Source organism: Manis javanica, chromosome 13, assembly GCF_040802235.1.
Source record: "Manis javanica isolate MJ-LG chromosome 13, MJ_LKY, whole genome shotgun sequence".
NCBI lineage: Eukaryota > Metazoa > Chordata > Mammalia > Pholidota > Manidae > Manis > Manis javanica.
The window spans coordinates 90,660,220-90,686,109 of NC_133168.1; the positions used below are offsets into that span (position 1 = coordinate 90,660,220).

At 59.4% G+C, this 25,890-nt stretch overlaps 1 protein-coding gene across 10 annotated transcripts; it reads left to right on the forward strand.

Moving 5' to 3' along the window:
- The first annotated feature begins 41 nt into the window (after positions 1-41).
- WIZ (WIZ zinc finger) lies at positions 42-25,544 on the forward strand. Of its 10 annotated transcripts, XM_037018238.2 has the most exons (13): positions 42-198; positions 1,543-1,806; positions 6,625-6,697; positions 8,290-10,427; positions 11,561-11,884; positions 15,873-16,043; positions 16,955-17,458; positions 18,513-18,911; positions 19,508-20,059; positions 21,186-21,713; positions 21,869-22,288; positions 22,587-22,782; positions 23,809-25,544. In XM_037018238.2, the coding sequence occupies exons 2-13, from the start codon at positions 1,602-1,604 to the stop codon at positions 23,966-23,968; spliced, it is 5,670 nt and encodes a 1,889-aa protein (XP_036874133.2). In that variant the 5' UTR covers positions 42-198; positions 1,543-1,601; the 3' UTR covers positions 23,969-25,544. The 10 variants fall into 10 exon arrangements, with proteins under 10 accessions (XP_036874133.2, XP_036874135.2, XP_036874134.2 ...); XM_037018240.2 differs by lacking the exon at positions 18,513-18,911; XM_037018239.2 differs by lacking the exon at positions 15,873-16,043.
- Positions 25,545-25,890: the final 346 nt, after the last annotated feature.

Consider the following 25,890-nt stretch of genomic DNA (forward strand, 5'->3'; position numbering starts at 1 on the left):
CACGGCGGCGCGCCGGGGGGGCAGGGCGGCGGGGGGAGAGATTTAAAGGGACAATGTCCCCCGAGCGGTGGAGGCGGCGGCGGCTGCGGAGGCCGCGGCACCGGCACCGAGAGCGGCAACGGGGATAGCGGCAGCAACGGCCGCATCGAGGAGGGGAGCTCCGAGCCCCGGCACCCGGCCGGCGGCACCGCCTCCCCGGTGAGGCCCGGCCCGGCCTGGGGAGCTCGCGGGCGGGGCGGAGCCGGCGCGGGGAGGGGGAGGCCGGGGCCGGGCCGGGCCAGGCGGGACCCCCCGGGGCGGGGGGCGGGGGCGGGGCATGTAGGGGCGGGGCCTGACCGGGGGCGGGGCCGTGCAGGTGGGGAGAGGAGTGGGGGTCTTGGGGCAGGTGTTCCCCCCTACCTCGGAGCGTCCCGCGGGGTCTCCCACCCCGAAGTTCACGGGTGGAGGGAGAGTCTCCCGGACGCTGGCTCCCCAAGGGGTGCGCTGGCGCTGCGCCACCTCCACCCCTGTGACCCCCGGGGGGAGTCCTGGCAGGAACCCCCCCTCCCCACGCTGCCAAAGTGCTCCGAAGTTGCGGTCCCGCCCGTTCCCGCGGGCAGTGCCCACCCGGTGGGCACCCTCAGGTGCTAACTCCGGGCCTGGACAGGGACCCCTACCACGATTGCCAGGCCCTGGACTGGCCCCCTGGGAGCCTCCAGGCCCCCGAGGGCAGCGCGCGCAGCCAGGCCTGGAGCCCGGGCCCCGCCCCGGGTTGCCTGGGCCCGGCCTCCCCACCATCTCCCTGGGGAGGGCGCCTCATTACTGCCCTTCACTTTCCGCTGTTACCTTGAAGGTATTTATAGGTGTAGAGGACGCCCCCCCCACACACCCTATGGCCTCCCCAGGGTCCTCATTTCTGATCCAGGGTCCTCATTTCTGAACCAGGAGCCACATCTGTCCCTTTTGCCCACAGACTAGAGAAATCTTGGGAGGGTAGGATGGAGGAGCCTGCGCTGGGTCCGCATGGGGTGTAATGTTGGGGAGAAGAGAAGGGGTTAATGCTGGGGAACCCTAAGTTATGGGGCAGGGGGTTGGAATATGGGATAACTGCAGGGTAATGATGGGGGCACTTGAGGAAGCATATAGGACCGGAGTGCAGAGGTGGCCGGGATTCACACTGCAGGATGGACACGGGATGGGCAGGTGCATGGAAGTGGAGGCATCACCGGGGGAAAGTGCAGCAGTGTGGGAAAGAAAGGAGGCATTTGGGAAAAGTGATCAGATGAGTGTTGGGAAGGAAAGAAGGTGACTGAGTGTGCTTGTGTAAAACTAGGGTAAACTGAGGCAGTACAGGATCTGTGTAAAAAGAGGAGTTATTGATGGGGAGACTGAGGCATACTGAGGCTAGCGGCCATCTAGGATGTAGTGTGTGTGGATAGGACCTCAGCACCATGTACTTAGCTCACCTAAGCTGCAAGGGTGAGGGCTGGGGCTTTGAAAAAGGAGAAACTGAGGCTGAGTCCCTCTCTCGCCAACCCTGAGCACCTGTGTCTCTGCCCCCAGATCTACAATGCCTCACTGAGCCAACCCAGCAACTGAGTGGAGCCAAGTAGACGACACTCATGGACGGGCCACTGGCAGGAGGTCTGGCCACCCCAGATCGTCCTCGTGGTCCTGAGAGACTGCCTGGCCCAGCACCAAGACAGGACATTGAAGGTGGGGCTGAGGCTGCTGAGGGGGAAGGTGGCATCTTCCGGTCCACCCATTACCTGCCTGTCACCAAGGAGGGCCCCCGAGACATTTTGGATGGCAAAGGTGGCCTTTCTGGTAAGAGAGGGGTCCTGTGGCCCTGGGGGAGCATCCAGCCTGGTCCCTGAGGCTCAGAGAGGACCAAATCATTCAGGGTAGCAGGTGCTGAGTTGGCATTCTGATTCTGCTTGTGTCCACAGCGTTCCCTTTGCACTGTCCTTTGCACTGCTTAGTGTCCCATTTTATTGTTGTGAAAACAGAGGCCCTGGGAGCCAATGACCTAACCAAGGTCCCCCCAGTGGCAAGGAGCTGGGACTTGAACTTGGGTCCATCTGGCTCCCTCTTCTGAGCACACTAATTGGGTGCAGTGCCCAGCTTAACATCCTAAACATCCTGCCCCGAGCCCACTCATTCCCCATACATATCCCATTCTTGTTAGTCTATCCCAGCTCTCTCTTGCTGCACTGTCCTGTTAAGTTGTGCTCCTGAGCCATGGGCCAGAGCAGCATGTGCCCTCTGGTGCTGGGGAGAGAGTGGGTAGTCAGGGACACCAGTCACCCCTCTGTACTTTGGTTTGCTGAGCAAAAGGGGAATCTTATGCTATTCCTACCCCGAGATCTATTATTCAGTCATTAAACGCTCAGCAACTACTATGTGCCAGGCTCTGTTCTAGACGCTGGGAATACAGCCATGCAAAGAAGAGGCAAAAGTCTCTGCCTTCAGGGGCCTGACATTCTAGTAAAGGGGACACAAAAGACCATGTATATAAATAAAGGCAGGTAATGACAGATGCTGTGAAGGTATTTAACACAGAGCCAGGATCATGCCTGGGGACCTGGGAAAGCCTCCCTGAGCAGGTGGACTTTGAATGGAACATGGAATGAATGGTGGGAAGGGCAAGCCACATAGAGGGAACAGCAGGTGCAAAGGTCCTGTGGTAAGGAGGAGCCTGGCGTAGCTGGAGAGTTGTGGGAGGAGGGGCAGTACAGGCTGATGCACCAGATGCCTTCCTCATTCCTCAGCCTGCCCTAAAGGCCTTGGTTTCCAGGAACCTCCAAGCACCTCATCAGGGGTTTCCTACATGCTAATAAGCCCTTATGTGATATCTCATGTGATTCTCAAAAGAGAATGGGGTTGCCTCAGTTATTAGCCCATGTTAGAGATGAGGAAACTCACATCCTAAGGGGTCAAGTAAGTAGTCCAAGGTCTCTCAGCTAGACAGTAACCTGGTTTGGCAGCCCTTTCCTTAACTACCACCCTGTGTCAAAGCCTCCTTGACCTGCCCCAAATGACCCTTAGCAACACTCATGATGCTCAGATATCCAGAGCACCTCCTCAGCACCAGTCACTGGGCACAGCCAGTGACCAAGCACACATACTATCCCCAGCCTCATGGACCCTGCCATCTAGGGTCAGGGAGATAGACTAGCCACCAGGTGTTATGACACAGTGGCTGGGGCTGCCATGGGGGAAGCCCAGCCCGGGGGGCATCCAGAAGTCCCAGATGAGGAGCAAGGAGTCAGGCAAAAAGGGCAGCGGGCTCCTGGCAGCAGGCTGCACATATGCAGTGGCATGGGGTTGACATGGATGGTGGCATCTGAGGATGTCATGCAGGGGGATGGCAGGGTGAGACCACTGAGAGCAGGGTATCAGCACTCAGGGCCTTAGCAGTTCCCTCCCCTCAAACCATTAGTTACCAACGCCCAGATGACAAGACCATGTCCGGAGTCACCCAGCTGGCCAGGGCAGGCCCAGGGCCTTGACTTTGCGGGAGCCCTGGAGAACAGCTGCTGTGCTCCCAAGTTTGTCTCTGGGTCTGGTTTTGAGGATCTGGGTGCTTCTTTTCTAGGCAAGAGCCCCCAGTCTGGAGAGAGGAGTAAGGTAGGTAGGTAGGTGCATCCTCAATCCCCACCCCTGTCCCCTGAATCAGCCAGGATGCAGCACATGTGCCTGGTGGGGGAGGAGAATGGGGCTGCCCAAGGGGACCAGGCCCACCTATAATGGTGCCCTGGAGCAAGGGTGGCTTGATTTGGAGTGGAGCCACAGTACAGAGGTGGGTGGAGGGCCTGGGCTTCGGACACGGCGTCTCCCCCCACTGCCCTCTAGGCCTGCTTGACCCCCCTTCCCTGGTGTGGGCACCTGCCCTAGGAATCTTGTGATACCTATAAATAGGAACAGCCTCTGGGGTTGCTGTTTCACCCCTGAGCCTGGGCCCTCCCTCATCCCTGCCCAGCCCTCAAAGCCCCCCAAGGGCACCCCGGAGTGACACGTCCACTGCCTCCTCTGTCCTCCGTGTAGCTGTTGGCCTGGAATCCTCGCAGACTCCAGCCCCACCCAGTGTTTGGCCTCCTGGATGCATTCAAGGCTTGGGGGACTGAGGCAGTCCACATGGTTTGGTGAAAAGTCTGGTGTGTGCCTGGCATTGGGATTAGGGGGGCAGGGGCCCAACGACACACATCATAGGGTCCCGGGCTGAGGAGGAAATCAGAGCCTGAGTGAAGCGCCTGAGGCTTGGAGTCCAGTGTCCAGCTTCCAACCGAGTCAGCCCTGACCTGGGGGCACTCCCACTTCCCCCCGCCCTTCAGACACCTCTGGATGGAACATTGACTCTGGTCTTGGCACCCATCACTGGTCCTGCGAAACTGAGGCAATAGCTGCTCCCATTTTACAGAGATGGAAACAGGCGGGAAGGACGTTCCCTTCAGGTCACCACTGGGCCTTGAACTTGGATCTGACCACCTCCAAAGTCTAGATTCTTGGCCAGTCTGCCTGACTTGGGGTTCAAACTGCTCATGGACCTTTCTCATTTTCCCTTGCTCATTTTCAAACCCTCTGGGAGACCCCAGATGGCGGGAGTCAGTGAGAGCCCCTCAGCATGGCCACTGCTTCTGGGAAAGCCCCCCAGCCATCAGGTGGCTCAGACCTGGGCCCTGTTTGGCCTGCTTCCTCCAGAGTCACTGCCACTAAAAATAGGAGCCTCGCTGGGGCTGCTCAAAGAGGCCAGCACGGCCCCCTGGCTCACGGAATTCTTAGACAACAGCAATCACAGGATCATCAAATCTGGGACGCACAGAATCTTGGGAGGAGTTTGAGGTCCCAGAATCTCAGAAGCAGTATGCCTGGACCCTCAGATTCATGCCCGGGGCTTGTTGCCTGTGAACTGCTTAGCCCTCTTCTGAGAAGCTCAGGTCTATGATTCTGTGTCCTCAAGAGACCCTGCTTTTTGGGGTCTCTCTCCCTTGACTGGTCCAGGCCTTGCTTTCTCAACCTTCCCACCCTTTCGAACATCCCACCCCATCTACCCACCCAGACACCAGCACTTGTATCCAAGCATACCCATGGCCTGGCCCTGTTCCCACCATCAGTTGACTCCAGGGGTTCTCAAATGGGGCTGATTCTGCCCCCTGGGGACACTTGGGCAGTGTCTAGAGATATTTTTGGTTGTCATAACTGCAGGGCTAGGGGCAGGGAGTGGCACAGGGGCTACTGGCATCTAGTAGGTAGAGGCCAGGGAGGCTGTTCAGCATTATAGAGTTCAGATAATGATCTGACCCCAAATTCAAATAGTGCTGAGGTTGAGAAACTGCTCTGGACGTGGCAAATTTCTCTACCCCCCTCACTACCCTCATCTTCTAAGAGCCTCATGACAGTCCCAGCCCTTCTGTCAGGCAGCAGAAGTAAGCCTGGGCAGTGGCCGAAACTTTCTAACCACCCCACCACCAACAACAACAACTGGTACTTTTAATTCTTTAGTTCCTGACAGTCTGCTCTCAATTTCCTGGGCAAATTGGGTGGTAGGAGATTGGAAAGAGAACTAGCCTGGCCCCTAGCCCTTCTTGGATGATCCTCTGGTGAAAGCTAATCCAGAAGTCGCATCTGTTGGGCTCTGGACAGGGAGCAAGTCCCCCCAGTGTGTTACCCTTGGCCCAGGCAATTGGCCTGAACCCCAGTTGGCACACTCGCCCACGTCAGGCGAGTGCTGCAGACAGAGGCAGGCGCAAGCCAGGGTTCCTGTGGTCGCTCCAGGCATTGGCTCTACAGGCGGATAATGGAGAGTTGGCTCTGTCTGTGTGAGGGGTCCCAGGAGGGCATTCGTTCAAGGACTTAGGCCCAGAAGGGGGTCTGGGAGGCAGGGCCCTCCGCAGCTCAGGCTCACCCTCTGGCAAGCACTGGTTGAGCACCTGTGGCGTGCCAGGTGCTGGGCTGCTGCAGTGAATGAGGCTGAGAAAGTCCCTGCCCTCGGGGGATGCTTGTGGCTGGCAGAGGACACAGGCAAGCAGACATCCAGAGAAGGAACCAGGCAATCTCAGAGTGCTAAGAAAGAAATGAAACAGGAGAGAGAGAGAGAGAGAGAGAAAATCCCAGGGGCTTACTTTAGTCAGTGGCCAGGGAAGGACTCTTCAGGCAGAAGGAACCAGTGCAAAGGCCCTGAGGCCAAAAAGAGTTAGAGAGGCTTTAGGCATTGCAAGGAGCCCAGGCAGAGTGAGTGAGGAGCAAGGAGAGGGAGATGAGGCTAGAAAGAGCTATAGAGGTCTAGTCTCACAGGGCCTTAGAGATGGTGGTTAGGCATTAGGCTTTCAGTGCAGGTATGAGAGTCCAGGCGAGGTTTTACCAGTGTGTGACTTAAAAATTCACCCTGGCTGCTGGGCAGGGGCAAAGACAGGAGGTTTGAAGGCAGCAAGCCCCAGGGGTCCCCCAGGCGAGATAAGGGGACTTCCCCAAAGAAAATCCTTGCAAGGCACAGGAATGCAGAGGCCAAAGGCCTTGCAGGGAGAAGGGGTAGGGAGCCTAGCTGGGCCCTTCTGAGGCACCCAGCAGGGCTCCCAGAGCTGGGTGCTGTGAAGGGCCCCAGCCAGGGGGACCCCAGCCCCTCAGGGTCTCCCCTCTCTGTTGCAGATGGGCATCCCCATCCTGGCCTCAGCGAAGCCCTCCCCCGTGCCACCTCCGCCACCCATCGGATCAGCAGCTGGTGAGTGCCATGCTGGCCCTGACCTCAGTGGGGGGCAAGCAGGATGTGCCCAGGCCTGAGAGAAGCCTTCCCAGAGTGAGAATGGGACAGGAGGGAAACAGGAGGCCAGGCAGGAGGAGGAAGCCCCCAGCAGGCAAGCCCCTGGGGTTTGGGGAGGACTGGGGTGAAAACAGAGAGTCAACTCTCATTATCCCTGCCAGGAGCCGGGCCAGAGGGCCAGGAGCCTGGAGGGTAGACCCTTGGAGTCCTGTGTCTGCCAGTTGACCCTTAGAATGATGCCAGGCCTCTCTGAGCCTCGGTTTCCTCATCTGTAAAATGGAGCCCCTAGGACGCATCTCACCAACCTGCCTTGAGGCGCCAAGGGGTATGGGTAGGAGCAGGGATCAGCAGCAATGCTGGCAACAGCGACCCTTGGTTAGAAGGCTTGGCAGGTGCTAATATGTAATAATAGCCGCCTCAGGATCAATAACAGCTCTCAGCTATTGAGTGCTTGCTGTGAGCGAGGCTTTCAGCCCAGGTTTACTCCCAGTGAGTCTTTGCCCACAGTCCTGGGGGGATGGCCCTGTTATTATCACATGCCACCAGTGCAGCTCAGAGAAGTGACCAGTGATTTCTGCTCAGCCTCTTGGTGGGACCCATTTCCACATTTGTTCCACCTGCACAACTGAGAGCCCTTCGTGGAGACAGGATCTTGAAAATGAAGGGAGATTGGCCAGGAACAGTCATAATAAGAACCCATGTGGGTTGTGGGCTCGTCAGGAGCCTGGCAGCAGGGGAACTGGGTTGTGTCATCCTCAACATACACTTCACGGGGTCATGGTCCCCTGAAGGTTTCTGGCTGAGCTCATTTAAATAAGCACCTGCCATGTATTACATCTTCTTTGGTTATGGATATTAGAAAGCTTCTTTGACTTTGCATAATGATGCCAGTGCTCCTGGATCCTGGATCTGTCCCTCATTTTTAGGATTGGAAAACTGAGGCTCAGTGAAGTTACCTTGCCTTTCCCCCACCCCCAAAGGCAGGCAGTCAGGGTCACTGGGGCCAGAGGCTGAGCAGGGACCTTCCATCTCTCCTGACTCTGCCCTTCCAAGGAATATGCAGAGGAAAGGCACATTCCCTTGGGTTGTTTACACCACAGTTTCACCAAATTTTCTGGAGAAGTGAAATTAAATAAACTCGATAACCCCAGTCTCAGTGGGGGAGGAGGGGCAAGACAGAAGCAGCCTGGAGCACAGGGCAGAGCCTTGGGCCCTCCCGGGGGACAGATGAGAGTTGACTGTGCCACCAGACCTGGGGACATACCCTGTGACCCCAGGGTGGCCTCCACACACACTCCCACAAATCAGTGGGGCTGGGCTCTATGGACAGGTGCTCTAGGAGATGAAGCTGGCTTTTGGCCCAATGGCTCTGGAAGGGTCCACATGTACTCCACCACCTCCCCCTATCCCCCCACGTTCCTGGCCCTCCCGAGCTGGCCTCAAGCTGGGTCTCTGGGACCTGCCTCAGACTGCCTGGGAGGACCCCCTCCCCAACCTGAGGAAGGGGAGCTGAGGCCTAAGGCTAACCTGTCCTCATTGGCACTTCCTTGCAGTTGCTGGGATGGAGGCAGCCTAGACTTCCGGCCGGGCTCCCCACCACCCCATCTCCTGGGCCACTTCCCTGGCCCCCCCGATGGCCGGGGGCCCTGGGAACACCCCCTGGTCCAGGAGGCCAGGGAGGGCATCCCATCTGAGCGGAGGTTCGAGGACTCGGTCATTGTGAGAACCGTGAAGCCTCACACTGACCTCGAGGGCTCTAGAAGGTTCTTGCACCACCAGGACGAACCAAAGTTCTTGGAGAAGGCCCCCCAGGGCCGCCCCCAATTCGACTGGCTCCGAGACACAGATGGGCAGGCCCTGCCCCAGGACTCAGGGCTGTCCCTGGACCTGCCGTCCCAGCCACTGCCCCTCGCCTCCTTCAGGACGGTGCTCTTGCCAGTAGAAGACTCCTCTAAGGCCTTGGATGCAGCAGTGGTGGGCACCACGGAGCACCTGGCGGACCTCGAGGGGCTGACCCAGCCATCCGAGTGGGGCCTGCCCCGATCCGCCGCAGAGGTGGCTACGCAGACCTGGACGGTGAACTCAGAGGCATCCGTGGAGCGGCTGCAGCCACTGCTGCCCCCAATCCAGACAGGGCCTTACCTGTGTGAGCTACTGGAGGAGGCAGCCACGGGCATGGCCAGCGCAGACGAGGATGAGGACGAGGAGCCGGCCGTGTTCCCGTGCATCGAGTGCAGCATCTACTTCAAGCAGAAGGAACACCTTCTGGAGCATATGAGCCAGCACCGCCGAGCCCCAGGCCAGGAGCCCCCTGCCGACCTGGCCCCCCTGGCCTGCGGCGAGTGTGGCTGGGCCTTTGCCGACCCCAGTGCCCTCGAGCAGCACCGGCAGCTACACCAGGCCTCCCGGGAGAAGATCATCGAGGAAATCCAGAAGCTGAAGCGTGTCCCAGGTGATGAGGGCCGGGAGGCAAGACTGCAGTGCTCCAAGTGCATCTTTGGCACCAACTCACCCAAGGCCTTTATGCAGCATGCCAAGCTGCACGTGCGTGAGCCGCCCTGCCAGGCCGCCAAGGAGCCCTCGGGGGGTGGCAGCGGGGCCAGCAGCCCAGACCCCGATGCCACCACCCTTGCCTATCAGCCCTATGCAGCCTCCTCGGGCCTCAGTGGCTGCATTTTCTGCGGCTTCCCAGCGCCCAGCGAGAGCCTGCTCCGGGAGCACGTGAGGCTCGCGCACACCCGTCCCCACTGGGAGGAGGATGGCGAGACTTTTGAAGAGGACCCTGCTAGCCAACCAGGCACCAGCCAGAATGCATACGCCCACTCCCCTGATGCTGCTGAGGACTACTTTGGCAAAGCTGAGCCCCTTTCGGCCCCCATGTGGCAGGAGAACCCTGCTGGATATGACCCGAGGCTGGCCTTTGGCCCAGGCTGCCAGCAGCTGGGCATGAGGGATTTCCCACTGTCAAAGCCACTCCTGCATGGCTTGGGCCAGCGGCTCCTGGGAAGCGCAGCCTTTCCCACACCACTAGTATCCACCCCCTACTCCTTACAGCCCAGTAGAAACAAGAGCAGTGTCCATGCGCAGGAGCTCCCAGCCCAACTGAGGGGCCGGAGGCACCCTTGGAGCGAAGAGGAGGAAGAGGACCTACCGCTGCCCTCAGAAATGGATCTTTCCCCTGGAAATGGGGTCTTCCTGCTCCCCACTGCCCCTGGCCTCATCCCACAGCCGGCCCTGGAGCTAAAGCAGACTTTCCAAGAAGCCCTGCGGGCAGCCAAGGCCTCACAGGCACAGCAGCAGCAGCTCCGTGGGATGGTGCCCGTGGTGCTGGTGGCCAAGCTTGGGCCACAGGTCATGGCTGCAGCAGCCAGGGCGCCCGCAAGGCTGCAGCCTGCGGAGCTGGGGTTGGGGGCCACCCACCCCCTCGACCTTCTGCTCCTGGATGCGCCGTTGGGTGGCCCTCTAGGACTGGACGCGCTGCTGGACGGGGACCCAGCAGTGGTGCTGAAGCACGAGGAGCGGAAGTGTCCCTACTGTGCAGATCGCTTCCACAATGGCATTGGCCTGGCCAACCACATCCGGGGACACCTGAACCGCGTAGGTGTCAGCTACAACGTGCGGCATTTCATCTCCGCCGAGGAGGTGAAGGCTATCGAGCGCAGGTTCTCCTTCCAGAAGAAGAAGAAAAAAGGTAGGGCAGCTTCTCTCTGGCACCCACCTCCCTCCAAGGCCCTGGAGTCGCACGGCCGGGCAGCTGAGTTCTGAACCAACCAACCCTCACTCTAAATCCTTCCATAGTGCTGAGCAGGGTGAAGTCAGGGTCTCTCCTCCCAGAAGACCTGGGAGCTGCAGCAAAGGCCACCACATCAGTGGAGGTGTGGGGATGCACCAATGCCATCCTGGGCCCTTCGAGCAGCTGGAGGAAGGAGCATGGGCAGAGGAGTCAGCCCCGGGCAGGGAATTTCATTGATTCCTTCATTTGGCAAATATTTATTGAGCGAGGTCCCCTCTCTTTTGGGCATTTGGAGACACAGCAGTGAACGGAAAAGCAGCCCCCCGCTCTCCTGGAGTTCATGGCCCAGTAACAGCAGTGGTGTTACTGGCTGGCTTCAGAACTCCTGAGGGCTGCCTGTGAGGTGTGCAGATTCCCAGGCACCAGGGTTCTGATTCTGGAGGTTTGTCTCTAACCTGAGCACCCTGGATGCTTCTGACACTGGCAGACATGGAGCCCCTTGGAGAGGTGCTGGCGGGGGGTTTGGCATGCTGGGGGTAAGGGGCACAGGGCAGGCAGCTGTGAAACCAGGCAGTTAAGATGCTGAGTGTCCAGGGCTGTGATGGGCGACACTGGGGGCTGAGGAAGCCAGGACGAGGGCCCTGATCCCACCTGAGATGGGTCCAGCAGACTCCCAGAGGATGACAACTGGTCTGTTCCTCCGTTTCTTCATTCAACAAAGATGTAATTGACAACACTGGGGTGATAGTGAACAGAAATAGACATGAACGCTAGACAGGGGTGTTCATGGAACACTCACCCAGATGATTGCAAACCCACAACAGCAGAAGCAGGTTTCTGAGGGTGGGGTCCCTGATGCTGTGAACTTTGTGAGGGGGGAACCTGGAAGGTCAGGCAGAGAAGGCCTTTTGGAGCAGGAGGGGGCATGAGCTGATGCCGACAGGAGCGTGAATGGCACAGATGGGAGGCATCCAGGGTGGAGAATGGCTCGGGCTGTGTGATGTAGCGAGGGTGGGCAGCCCCAGGTTCATGGAGGGCTGGAGCCGGAGAATCGTCCCTCCAGGCAGCCCATGTTCTCTCTCCCTCTGCAGTGGCCAACTTCGACCCAGGCACCTTCAGCCTGATGCGCTGTGACTTCTGTGGGGCCGGCTTTGACACCCGGGCTGGCCTCTCCAGCCACGCCCGGGCCCATCTGCGGGACTTTGGCATCACCAACTGGGAGCTCACTGTCTCACCCATCAATATCCTGCAGGAGCTTCTGGCCACCTCAGTCACTGAGCAGCCCCCCAGCCCCCTGGGCTGTGAGCCTGGGGGGCCGCCTGGTGGTTTCCTGACCTCCCGCCGGCCTCGCTTACCACTTACAGTGCCCTTTCCGCCCACCTGGACTGAGGACCCTGGGCCAGCCTACGGAGATGGTAAGGGGTGAGGGTGCAGACAGGGTTGGAGCTCTGACCCTCCCCAGGGGCCCAGAGGGAAGGGAGGGTGGGGAGGGGGACAGCCACTTCCACCCTGAGAATGTTTCAAGTCACAAAGTATGTTGACAACTGTCCTCACAGATGGCCTGCCACTTAGGCGTCATTTTTGTCTTACTCAGGGGCTGGCCAGGGCTCCTTCTGGACCCACTTTATCCCTGCCCTGACAGTGAATCTAACATACACTTCTCAAGCTCCTACTAGGAGCCAAATACTGTCTTAAGCACTTGACTAACACAAACTCATTTACATCCTCACAACAACACTATAAGGTGGGTATTATTATTATCCCTTTTATACATATGAGGAAACTGAGGCACAGAGAGCATCATTAACTTGCCCAAGGTCACATAGCTGCAAGTGGTAGAGCTGGGATTAGAAACTCCAAGCAGGTCAGGCTCCAGAATCCTGGCTTTTAAAGACATCTATCTAGAACAGTGCTGTCTGATAGAACTTCCCAAGATGATGGAGATGTTCTTGGTATTTGTGCTGTCCTATACGGTCACCACCGGCCACATATGACTGTTGAGTACTTGAAATGCAGCTATGGGAGGTTAGTGGCAATCCTATTGGACAGTGCAGGTCTTACATCTACATTCTAGGTTTTCAGTGGTGTCTGCTTTGTCCTGCAGTATTGTATACCCATCCCATAATTGAGTGCTTGCTATGTACTAAGGTTTCGCCTCATTTATGCCTCCAAACAATCCTGTGGGTAGCGCTAGGTATTGCTGTGTTCCTGTTTTACGGATAAGGAAACTGTGGGTCATCACTTCACAAAGCATCAGAGCTAGACTTCTGAACACCAAGTTTGGTGGGTTCTCCAGTGGAGGATGGCTTAAGGAATCCAGGTGTAATATTTTGGTGAAGGAGCTGGAGGCTGAGCACCACGGAGGGAGTAGAAAGGTGAAGGACCCAGTGTTGCAAAGCCTGACTTTGTGAGACTGAATCTCAAAACAGAGAACTCGGCAATGAGGAGTGGATTGGCTCTAGGGAATCGAGAAAGTGCTTGAATAGGGAAATTGACCATCAGTTACTTGGGTGCTGAGGCTTCTTTCTGTTTCCCCTACCTAGAGCTTCCAAGGGCACCTCCCTAGATCTGTACTCTGGGCTTGGCCAGACCCATCCACAAGCCACCTTACCAGTGAAGAGCACTTGAGAGACTGCAAAGTGGAGGCAGAACTATCAAAGTTACCTCTCCTCCTTGGACAAGGAGACAGACACGGAGAGAAAATAGTGGCTGGTTGAGGACACACTTTGGGGAGACACAGACCTCAGACTTCTTTCCTCTGCTGAAGGCTGTCCTCTGGGCATTCAGCTCACACACCTGTGGTGTCTCTGGTGGCTGGGAGGCAGAGCTGGCTCTGAGGGGTGGCTGGGGTGGGGGGCGCAGGAGGCGGTTTACATATTCAGGTCTGGCCAAGCTGTTTCCACAGGAAGACCAATGTGCCAGCGCCCAGGTAGTGGTGAGGGAGCCAGCTAAGCCACTGGGGTGTAAGGTATCAGCCTGTACCATCCTTCCTTGTCGTTGGGAGGGGAAGCTATGATCAATCTTAAAAGGGAATCCTTGGTCGGCAGGTGGGTCTTTAAGTAGTTTGAGACGCTCCTGGAAGCTTTGGCTTGATCCTTCCATAGCCTAACATTAGGGCTGGGGCTGGCCACCCTCCCTGCAGGGCTCTCCTTAGAAGCCTCTCCCACCCCTCCCTAAGTGGGCTGGGGCGGGGCGGGGCAATGGTCAGATGCTGGCCCCACCCAGCTGTCAAGGAACAGCTGGGGGTAATCGGTTTGCTGTTGGGGAGGGTGAAGGGGCTTGTGCTTGAAATGTGGTGTGGGCCTTGTGGGGAGTTCCACAGGGTTGCAAGACAGTACCGTCGGGGAACAGCTGGATACCAGGATGATGTTGAGGAGATCCTCGTGGTTAGGGATCAGGGAACGTCTAGGATCCTCGACCCGGAGGGGAGACCCCCAGGGAAGGGAACGGAACAGGGTTCCGGAGCAGGTCCTAGCTCCCCGCGTCGGGGCTCCAGGAACCTGGATGTTAAGGCGGATGCTTGTGGCTGGAGGATTCCAGTCCTAGCCTTAGGGATTTCCAGGGTTCGGGGAGGGTCGAGGCCCGAACTGGGGCGGTAGTTGGCGGCAGGCCGAAGCACAGCGTGCGTGCGTTCGGAAGCCGCGGGGCACCGGCAGCTCCCTGAGGCTCCGGGATCCTGCGCGAAGCGCCGGGACGAGTGTTTCGCTCGCGGCGCTCGGCACTCGGCCGGCCGCCCTGGGCGCGCCCCGAGGGGCGGGGCGAAGCGGAGCAGGCTTGGCAGCGGCGTTCGACACTCGGCTGCTCCCGCCTGGGGCGGCCGCCCCGCGTGCGCCGGAGCCAAGATGGCCGCCTCCACCGCCCAGTGCCGAGTGACAAAAGCTGAGAGCAAGGCGGCGGCGGGGCCGCGCGCGGGGGGCGCCCGGGAGCGCGCGGCAGCGGGGGCGCCCCTGCCCGGCCCCCCGAGCCCGGGGTCCGCGGCCCTGCCCGCGCCGCCGCCGCCGCCGCCCCCACCCCCGCCACCGCCGCCGCCGCCGCCGCGGGACGGGCCCAAGGCCGAGCCGGAGCCCGGGCCCGCGCCCGCGCCGGGTAAGAGCCCGCGACGGGACGGGTGCGGGGAGGGCCGAGTCGGCGTCCCGCCTGCCGCCGCGCCCGACGCCAGCCGTCCCGTGTCCGGGGCGCCCCTCCCCCCCGGGCTCTCCGGCCGCTCGGGCCTGGGCCTCCTGTCGCCGCTCGCCGGGTCCCGGGCCCAGAAACATTCCGCCGCCGCCCCGCGGGGCCCGCGCGCCGTCTGACAGATGACCCCCGACCCCCCCACCCCGGAGCCTCGGGCGTCCCGCGCCGCAGTCCCAGTCACTCCGGCGAGGAAGCCTGCTCCGCGTCACTTCGGCCCGGACACGGCCCCTGCCCCGTCTGACAGACGCGCCCCCTCCAGCCGGGGGCTTTGACAAATCCTCGGTGTCCCGGGCTCTGGCGGGCGCCCCTGCCGGTCCTCTCCTTGCTTCCAGAGTACTCAGACTGAGCGGGGGACCTGCCCGGCTCCCTGCTTGGAGCCCCGAGCGCCCCGAGGCCCCGTCTGGCACGCAGTTCCTCCTCCTCGGAGCTCTCTCGGTGCTCTAAACGCTAAACCTGGGCCCAACAGCCACTGAGGCCCCTCTCTTGGAAAAATTAGACCGTGAAAACACACCCTTAACGCCTTGTTCTCATACACATCTGACTTAAGGAAGCCTTCTAGCCCGATGCCTCAGAAACTTCCTGCAAAGTTCTGTGATTGCCCCTCCTCCTGCCCGCAGTCAACTCCCTGCCGGTCTAAGCTCCCGGTTCTCACCTTGCCCCACTTAGGGCTCTGCTTGTGATGAGTGGGCCCCTCTCGCCCCCCGCTCCCAGTTGCCTCTGCAGCCCCAGCCCCAGCCGAATTGTCTGGTGGAGATACCCAGCAAGCCCTATGGAGCCTCCTCCTAGTCCTTGGCTCCCACTTCTGCATTGCCTTTCTGGTCTCTGAACCTGACCTCTTCCTGGACTCCCCTTCTGACTGGCACCTACCAGCCCCAAGGCTGACAGATGCTCCCCTCCACATGTTCTGCCCAGAGAGATATTTTCTCTGAGATCTCCTAGGACGGGAGTCCTGACCCAGACCAGCTCCGCATCCTCCAGCCTCTTTGTGTTCTGGACGGGTGCTGCTTCAGGTCTCTGCTGTCAGTCAGCAGCCTAGCCGTTCCTGCGTCACACTGATGCTAGGAGTTATGGATGGAGCTTCAGCTTTTATAGGGTGAATTGCCTCGCAGAGTGAGAGCAGGCACCAAGGATAGGAAGAGGGTTCTCCCTTACTGCACCCAGACTCTCAGGCCTTCTGGGGTACACACCCTGCACCTTGCCTGGGCTGAGCCTGTCCTCCTAACCTCACAGGCCTGGGTTCTGAGGAAAACGCAATGGTGGTCATGGACTTGGGCTCCCCTCCGCTCCCCAAGAAGAGCCTGCCTGTCCCTGGGCCCTTGGAGCAGGTGGCCAATCGACTGAGCAGCAAAGTGGCTGCAGAGGTTCCTCATGGCAGTAAGCAGGAGCTGCCAGATCTCAAGGGTGAGTGGCCCAGGTGGCAAGGCGGGGGTGCCGGCCAGGCTAGTCACACTCGCAGGAGAGCTCCAGGGCCTGGGAATGAGTGCTGGGCCCCAGGTTGGCCACAGCTTTTTCTCCACCCCAGGGCCCCAAGGAGACACCTATCTGTTTTCTCTTTGGAGCTTCTGCTGCCCTAGGCATGCATGGCCTTGAGCTGTCCCCTCACTGGGCAAGGGAGAGGAGACAAGGGAAGCAGTGAGCATGGTCACCAAGAGCTCACATTCAGACCCAGGTCATCTGCTGACTTTGACCCCCTTTGGCTGAGTGATGTTCCACATGATAGCACCTTGTCTGTCCACTGATCCTCAGGTCATTATTGAGTAGTGATAGGCACTGTGCTGGACCGCAGGGATGCAAGAGGAACAAAACAGACCTAGCTCTCATTCTCGGGGTCACTCAAGTTGAGGAGCGGGAAGGCAGTGAAGCAAGCAGCCAGGGATAAGGGCTCTGCAGGAGAGAGTGCAGGGTACCGCAGGACTACGGCTGGGGCCTCCCACCCAGCATTTGGGGCAGGACTTGAGCTGCAGAGAGTGGCTAGGGCTTAGCTTTGTGAAGCGTTTAGCAGGCAGGTTAGCAACTGTGTGAAAAAGACTTGTTGCCAGGACATCCTGGTACATTGGTTATCAGAAAGGAGTTCCACTTGCTAAACCACAGAAGGACTCTGCCACCTGCTCTGTGCCCTTGGGCAGAACTCTTTGCCTCTCTGAGAGTTTCCTTATTTGCAAACTGGACAGACTGATTGCTGCTCACTAGGGTCATCTTAAGGATCTGGGAGGCTTGCGGGTAACTAGGTGCATGAGGTCCTGTGGGGAGGAGAACTGAGAGAGCAGGGGGGCCTTACAGCCAGCTCTCCTGTCCTCTGTCTTGCCCTCCAGCCCAGAGCCTGACCACCTGCGAGGTCTGTGGTGCCTGCTTTGAGACACGAAAGGGCCTGTCCAGCCATGCACGCTCCCACCTGCGGCAGCTGGGGGTGGCTGAGTCGGAGAGCAGCGGTGCCCCCATCGATCTCCTCTATGAGCTCGTGAAGCAGAAGGGCCTGCCCGACACACCCCTTGTGCTGCCCCCGGGCCTGACTAAGAAGTCCAGCTCGCCAAAGGAGGTGGTTGCTGGGGCCCCCCGGCCTGGCCTGCTCGCCCTGGCCAAGCCCTTGGATGCCCCCGCTATCAACAAGGCCATCAAGTCACCTCCTGGCTTCTCGGCCAAGGGCCTGGCCCACCCACCCAGCTCCCCGCTCCTCAAGAAGGCACCACTGGCCCTGGCGGGCTCCCCCACCCCCAAGAATCCTGAGGACAAGAGCCCCCAGCTGTCCCTGAGCCCCCGGCCGGCCTCCCCAAAGGCACAGTGGCCCCAGTCTGAGGACGAGGGGCCCCTGAACCTCAGTGAGTGCGGGTCCTGGGAGCCAAGGGCGGTCCTGGGGCCGGGAGGGCTGCAGGGTCCAGGGTGGGGGCATCAGGGACAGCAGCTCCTACACCCTGGGTCAGCCTGGTCAGTGTGTTCAAAGCACTGCATCTCCTGTTGGGCTGGCCACACTGCGTATTACCATCCACCTCCCACTTTATTTCACTGTTCTTCCTGGGGACCTGGCTGTGGCTATTGAGCCTGCCAGGGTAATCCTCACACCACTTAGGGCCACTCTTGGTCTCCGCTGGGCCTGAGAATTGGAGCAGTGATGGTGGCCAGTGCTCCTGTGGGCCTGGCTTCTCCAGTTGGGCATCTTGGGTTCTGCAGACAGACAGGTGGTCCCCCTGGCAGGAGGTCCCTTAGTTGGCCCTGTCCTCACATCCTCCTGGTCGTGCTGTACAGAGGCCTCTCTGAGGCAGGTGGAGCCATGCCTCCCTGGTTGCCCGTGGGCACAGCAAACAAAGAGGGTTTGGGAAGAACCCCAGGCACAGTGAGCAGGTGTAACAAGGCATTCCTTAGGAATTCAGGCCTTCCTACACCTTTGTGGGCATTAGGGTCTGGGAATGAGACCAGGTTCTGGCCCCCTGCCCAGCAGGGCCCCCCAGTTGGTACCTCATATTCCAGTGAAGCTGCTTCCACTGTCTGCTGTGCTTTTGGGAGCAGGGCACCAAGCAGTTTGGCCCTTGACTGTATGACACTCAGCAGGAGGCAGGACCCTGCTTTGCACCAGCATGGCTCTCATAGTTGGGGTCCCAGGGAAGCGGGCCTGGGAGCATCAGACTGTGCCGCTGGAATTTGGGCACCACCTCTCCCCCTGACATCCTTAAGTTCTCCCCACCCACCTTGATGCCAAAGAGCTAGGCAGGGAAAAGGACTTCCCGTTTCCCCAAACCGTTTAAACTCAGTCTCTAGCATGAATCTTGGACCCTGAACAGCCTGGGCAGCCTTGACTCACACCAGCTCCTCCAGCCTCAGTTCCCCAGGGCCGGCCAAGGTGGCAGCCGTGAACCCCCCTGTGTTTTGTCTCCGCAGCTTTAGATAGTGACGGGGGCAGAGAGCTGGACTGCCAGCTGTGCGGTGCCTGGTTTGAGACCCGCAAGGGCTTATCCAGCCACGCCCGTGCCCACCTGCGCCACCTGGGCGTCAGCGACCCGGACGCCAAGGGATCCCCCATAGACGTGCTCCACGGGCTCATCAGGAGGGACGGCGTCCAGATCCGCCTCCCACCCGGGCGCGGCGCCCCGGCCCAGCTGGGGCGGCCTCCTACCGCCTCTGCGGCCCTCTCCTTGCTCCCCCCCCCACCGCCGGCCAAGAAGGCCAAGCTGAAGGCCGCGGGTACGGCCAGCCCCTGGGGGAAGCAGGACCTCTCGGCCGCTGCAGCCGCCGGCATTTTCTGGGCCTCTGATGTGGAGCCGTCTCCTCTCAACCTCTGTAGGTTCTCCCTTCAGCCGCCCCCTCCTCCCTGCGGGCCCTGGAGCCCCTCCCGGGGGGGTCGCAGCCCCCTCCCTACTCCCTTCCTGCTGAGGCAGGGAGTAGACAGGGGCCCTTGGCAGTGGCTGGTTCTGCCCCGAGATCTCGCTGGCATTTGGCTGCTAGGCCCTCTCTCTTGGCCTTCGGCCTCCATGACCATGACCATCCCAGAGAGTGAAGGCCAAGGGTTGGGTGCTGCTCTTTGGTATGGAAGGTGCCCGTGGCTGTCCCTGGTCTGGATGGTGGGTGGCACTTAGGCTGCCACTTCCTGCCCTCCTGCCCCCATCCTTTTTGGGACCCGCAGAGCAGTGGAGTCTCAGATCCATCCTCCTCTGCCAGGACTGAGGGCCCATATGCTCTCTGGAGCCTCCCCTCACTTGTGCCACATGTCTTGCCCCTGCCCCACCCCTCAGCTCCCTTGCTGGCACATGCCCTCCATCACCACCACCCCAGCCCATGGGCATGCTGCTGCCCATGCCCAGCTGACCAGGAGACCTGCAGGGTATCATGCTAATGGTGCCCAGAATGCTAACTACCCCTTTCTCCTCCTGCTGTAGCCTCGGGCCCAGAGCCAGCCCGTGACATCCGCTGCGAGTTCTGTGGGGAATTTTTTGAGAATCGAAAGGGCCTCTCCAGCCACGCACGCTCCCACTTGCGGCAGATGGGCGTGACTGAGTGGTACGTCAATGGCTCACCCATCGATACGCTGCGGGAGATCCTCAAGAGACGGACCCAGTCCCGGCCTGGTGGACCCCCCAACCCACCAGGACCCAGCCCAAAAACCTTGGCCAAGATGGTGGGCAGCGGAGGTCCTGGCAGCTCGTTGGAAGCCCGCAGCCCTGCAGACCTTCACCTCTCATCCCTGGCCAAGAAGTTGCCGCCACCAACAGGCAGCCCCCTGGGCCACTCACCAACTGCCTCTCCTCCTCCCACGGCCCGGAAGATGTTCCCAGGCCTGGCCACACCCTCCTTGCCCAAGAAGCTGAAGCCTGAACAAATGCGGGTGGAGATCAAGCGGGAGATGCTGCCAGGGGCCCTTCATGGGGAGCCGCACCCATCCGAAGGTCCCTGGGTGGCAACAAGGGAAGACATGACCCCCCTGAACCTGTGTAAGTGTGACCCTGAAGGAGGGCAGGGAGAATAGGTAAAGGGGTCTCCTCCCCACCCCCAACCCCTGGGGGATACCCAGAGTACCCAGAGTTAAAATGAAAGGGAGGATACATTTATATGTCCAGAGGACTATGGACTAGCTGTGCGTTCCTGCTGCACAGACCTCCCACACAGCCGAGCCGCTGCTTGATTCTCCCCCACATGTGGGAGACAGGAATAATTGTGACATTCAAGCAAGGCAAAAAGGTCCTGTCTCTTGTGCCATCTTCAGCTAATGGGTTGTGGCTGCCAACCAGATTTCTAGGGATCAATCAGATGTCTGCCAGGGGCAGGCTTAGGGAGACGAAGTGATGGCTGAAAGGCGTCTTTTAGATCTTCTTAGTCATTAAGTGCTTGACGTTCGGATTCAGGGTTGAGTGAAAGATCTCAGCTGCTCCACATTCTAGCAATATGTGACCCTGGGCAAGTTTCCTCTTTTGAAAGATGGAGATCACCATGGCTCCAACCGTGTATGGTTTCCTGCAGTAGTGTAAAGCGCCTAGCACAGTGCTCTGTTAAACAAAGCCCTGTGTACATAGCTGCTGCATCCCTGTTGCTCACTTCCCTCCTGCCCTGTCACTGCATTTGCTGTGCCCAGGTTGGCCAGGCTCCCACTGCATGCTGAGCAGGTGAGGATGGCTCAGACCTGTACTCCTGTGCATTTCATGCCTGCTCTGTGCCCCATGCTTGGAACTGCTTTAGGCCTTCCCCCTAACACCGTTTTCCATCTCCATTTTGCAAAGGAGGAAATTGAGGCTCAGAGAGGGGAGGTAGCTTGCCCAGCGTCATACAAAGGGGCACAGCCAAGCTGGCATCTGGGCCTAGGAACAAGGGAGCGCTTGCCCTTCAAACACCTCACCATGTCGTGGAGTCACCTTGAAGCCAGCTAGAATTCAAGGTGGCAGAACGAGCAGGAGGGCTGGATGTACACAAGGGCCCCTGGAGGCAGACGAGGGAGCAAGTTGTCGTCTGGGGCTGTGTGAATGGGACAGCCAGACACTGAACACTGGCCTTTCAGCTTGGAGGCTTCCTGCCCACAGCTGCCTGCCTCCTTCTCCCCCCTCCCCCCACCTGGACCCCCTGCAGCATCCCGGGCGGAGCCAGTGCGTGACATCCGCTGTGAGTTCTGTGGCGAGTTCTTCGAGAACCGCAAGGGCCTGTCCAGCCACGCACGCTCCCACCTGCGGCAGATGGGCGTGACCGAGTGGTCTGTCAATGGCTCACCCATCGACACGCTGCGGGAGATCCTCAAGAAGAAGTCTAAGCCGTGCCTCATCAAGAAGGAGCCTCCAGCTGGAGACCTAGCCCCTGCCTTGGCCGAGGACGGGTCCCCCACAGCGGCTCCTGGGCCTGTGCAGGCCACCCTGCCACTGGCACCCATGGCTGGCCGGCCAGGCAAACTGGGAGCCAGCTCAGCCCAGGTTCCCCGCGATCTTAGTCTGACACCCATCACCGGGGCTAAGCCCTCAGCCACTGGCTACCTGGGCTCAGTGGCAGCCAAGCGGCCCCTGCAGGAGGATCGCCTCCTCCCAGCAGAGATCAAGGCCAAGACCTACATCCAGACCGAACTGCCCTTCAAGGCAAAGACCCTCCATGAGAAGACCTCCCACTCCTGTAAGCAGCAGATGATAGGGTCCTGGGAGGGCATCTGCCAGGACCTGCAGGGCCGGGCAGTGCCCAGTCAGTGCACACCCCACAGGGGCCCCAGTGGGAGGCGGGACTGATTCCCAGCTTTGGGCCAGAGCTTAGTGCTCCCCCTCTGCCTGCAGCCACTGAGGCCTGCTGTGAGCTGTGTGGTCTTTACTTCGAGAACCGCAAGGCCCTGGCTAGCCATGCACGGGCACACCTTCGGCAGTTTGGCGTGACCGAATGGTGTGTGAACGGCTCGCCCATCGAGACGCTGAGCGAGTGGATCAAGCATCGGCCCCAGAAGGTGGGGGCCTACCGCAGCTACATCCAGAGCAGCCGCCCGTTCACCAAGAAGTTCCGCAGTGCCGGCCACGGCCGCGATGGCGACAGGCGGCCACCCCTGGGGCTGGCCCCCGGAGGCCTGGCCATGGTGGGCCGCAGTCCTGGGGGTGAGCCAGGGCCTGAAGCTGGCCGGGCAGCTGACAGTGGTGAGCGGCCCCTGGCAGCCAGCCCGCCAGGTACCGTGAAGGCTGAGGAGCACCAGCGGCAGAACATCAACAGTGAGTGCTGGGGACAGAGGGTCGTGAGGGTGCAGGCACCTGCTGAGCTCTACCAGGCCACCCCCAGGTTCTCTGCTGTGCGTCCACCCTTAGCCACTTCCCCACCCACTCACCTGTGCACTCATCCATCCACCATCCCACCTGTCCCAGGGCCCAGGCATCATCTGGTCACCAGCTGTCTGTCCATCTTAACCATTCCCTGAGGCCTCGTACCTCATGCGCTGAAGGCAGGAACCTCCCCAGGGGCCTCATCCTCTGCCTCAGTCTCCCATCCTTCTCCCCACCTTTTGCATCCCAGAATTTGAACGCCGACAAGCCCGCCCTCCAGATGCCTCTGCGACCCGGGGGGGTGAGGAGGCCAATGACCTGCAGCAGAAGCTGGAGGAGGTTCGGCAGCCCCCACCCAGGGTCCGGCCGGTCCCCTCCCTGGTACCCCGGCCACCCCAGACATCACTTGTCAAGTTTGTGGGCAACATCTACACCTTCAAATGCAGGTATGTGACCACCAGAGGAGGGAGGAAAACCACCCACCTGGGATCAGCCACCCAAAGCCTGGTGGTGGGCATTCAGGAGATATAGCATCAAGCACTGCCCTTGGGTGTGGCTGGATTCGAGCTAAGGCCTCATCACAGACAGTGACACCTCAGAGCATTAAGCTGAGCCCCTGAGCTTGGTAGCCAGCGAGACCTGGGTTCAAATGCCAACTCTGACACTTCCGAGCTTAGTAACCTTGAGCAAGGACTTCCGGCTCTGTGCCTCAATATTCCCACCCATAAAATGGGGCTGATAACAGACATGCCTAATAGATCCATTAAGAGGACTAAAAGGGATGAGTATTTATAAAGCATTCAAACTGCACCTGGTACATGGTAAGCACCTTAAAATTGTCTGCCTGGTTAAGGAAAATCAGATTTTCATTCATTCTAAAAGACCAGGTGGACATCTGAGGCCAGGAAACTGGGTATCTGAGAATGATGGTGGCCCACTTCAGGCCACAGAGGCGAATCAGAAGTAGCATTTGAACCCAAGTCTCTGGAGCCACAAACTTGGGTTCTGGGCCCCTGTGCCTGAGGCCTTCCTTGGGACCTGAGGGCAGGGAGCTGGGTGGATTAGCAGGGTGAGTGTGAGTTAGTGCCCACCCCCCTTTCCCCTGCTCCCTTATCTTTGTCCTGGAGCCCAGCAGGATGGCATCTGCTTCTTTGTACCCTGTCTCCCATCTCAGATTACATGCTTTAGTCAGATGGCAGAGGCGCTTAGGAAGCCTGATGGTCCTTACCCACCAACCAAGCCAGCAGCCTGGCCTGAGCATAGAGACAGGGGCTTCCAGGGGACTTTGCCATAATCCTGTGATGGGTAGAGGTAGCCATTCATGGGGGAACATGTGGCTTCTGGGTCCCCCTTCCCACAAATCCTGGGCTTGCACTGTCCACACTGAGGAGCAGTGATGCTCAGGACACGGGCAGGGTTGCACCTCTGCCTCTCCACGGCAGCGTTACTCCCTCTCTCCATTCCCCACACAGGTTCTGTGACGTGGAATTCCAAGGGCCCCTCTCCATCCAGGAGGAGTGGGTGCGGCACTTACAACGGCACATCCTGGAGATGAATTTCTCCAAAGCGGACCCTCCGCCTGAGGAGCCCCAGGCCCCACAGGCACAGACAGCGGCAACAGAGGCACCCTAACACAAAAGCATTCCAGATCCTCTCTCATGCTGCCTCTGTCTCCTCTTTCTCCTTGGCCTCCTCTTCCCTCTCCTCTTTCTTTTCCATTTCCAAAGGAGCAAGCCAAAACCTCAAACCGGCACCTGTTCAGGGCCGGGCACACTACAGCTGGGGCGCCAGGAGCCAGCTAGCTGCCCTTCCCACAGCCCGAAACTCTGGGGCAACACACAGGGCGTCTTCCTTCAGCCCACGCCCCTGGGTCCAGTAAGGGCAGTGGCCAGGTCTCTTCAGCTGGCAGCCGACCTGGTTGCAGGGGAGGGAGGCCATCGCCCCACGCGTTTAGCAGCCAGGCGGGGCTATGTTTGCCATTCGTGGCCATTTGCAAAGACCCCAAAGACCCCTTGTCCTGGTTCCTTCTTGCCCCCGTGAATATCCTCTCACACACACGCACACGTGAACAAGCGCATACACACATGCACGCACGCACGAACGCACCTCGTGAGACCGGGATCTGCCCCAGCCCCCCAGTTCCCGAGTCGAACAACCACGTCATGCCACGGTGCTTGCTCAGGGGAAGGCATGCTCCCTCTGTGGCCCACTGGGGCCTGGGAGCCCCCCACTGAGCCCACAATGCCACGGAAATCCTTGTTGGCCACCCCTCCAGAGGGGCTTTCCCAGCTGGGGAGAGCTCAGAGCTGACAGCTGCCTCCTGCCATGTCAAGGCCCCGCAAAGCCTCGTGGGCTCCAGGGCCCAGGAGGGGGTGGGGGTGGGATTCTCCTCCCCACCCCCGACCCCTCCCTCTTTTCACTGTTGCTTTCTATGTATAGCTCCCTAGACCTTCACTTTTTTAAAAACGCGTTTTGTGTAGAGAATAAGGAACGTGGATCTTTTTATTTTGCAATCCTGGGCCAGCTAGTAGCCGGGAGCCGAATGACCTTTTAACTTTTTTCAGTGGCCACATTTTGGTTATCGATGTATCTAGAAGTATGTAAATTAGATTAAATTTCTCTTCTGGAAACACCCAGGGGCAGGCAGCCAGCGTGTGTTTTTCTGTCGAGTGGACAGGCTGGCATCGTCTTGCAGCCAGGGCTGGGATTGAGTTGCCTCTGCCCAGAGCCCCCTGCCCCTCCCCCTCCCCCGGGGGCCCTGGGTTTCCCCATTGCCCACCAAGCCAACCAGGCCCAGCTGGGATTGAGCCCAAGTTCCCAGCTGTTGACCCTCCATGGCACAGTTGGTTGGGGGCTCTGGCCACCTGGTGAAAAAGCCGCTGTAAGCAGAGGAAGAGAACCCAAGCCCTGGGCAGCTGGTCTAGAAAGGGTGCCAGGATGGAGAAGCAACTGAAGCTGAAGGGCTCCCACCGGGGAGGAGCCGTCCAGCGAAGGTGTGGGGGACCCACTGGGGGAAGGGAAACATAAAGCTGCTGGGACCCGCTTGCCTTCAAGACGTGTGACTTGTCTGCAGACACATGTACCCTGCACCTGAGTAACACGATGGTTAGAAAGGGAGCTGCTGCCTCCTTTGCAATGTTATTTATTTTCTTGCTCTGCAAATGTTTATTGAACATTTCTGAGATTTTAAGAGATTTTGTTGGCTGCACCTTCTTGTTTATTGCATGTGGTTTTTCAGCTCATTGTTTTCACTTAAACAGCCAAGTCCTAGATGGTGGGAATGACCTCATAGGGTGGAAACAGCAGAGGCCTCTAGCCCCCACCTCATTATCTTAGGCCCCTCACCATGCCCTTGCTTGGAAGGGAGTGGGTGATAAACTGTGATAACATGCCCAAAAGAGTGGTCTTGGCCCACACGCTTGGCTTTTCTGTTGGTATGAGGTCAGGACACATACCTTGTCTAGTGGAGGAAAGCCTCGACCACTTTCTGTCCATCCCACATTATGGGTGGCCATGTCTGAGGCCTTGAAAGCACAGAGGGAATCTCATGAGAT

Coding starts and splice junctions, on each gene's coding strand:
- WIZ (XM_037018238.2), top strand. CDS start 1,602: ATGGACGGGCCACTGGCAGGAGGTCTGGCCACCCCAGATCGTCCTCGT. Junction 6,698..8,289: donor ACCCATCGGATCAGCAGCTG/GTGAGTGCCATG, acceptor ACTTCCTTGCAG/TTGCTGGGATGGAGGCAGCC. Junction 16,044..16,954: donor GGAGCTGCCAGATCTCAAGG/GTGAGTGGCCCA, acceptor CTTGCCCTCCAG/CCCAGAGCCTGACCACCTGC.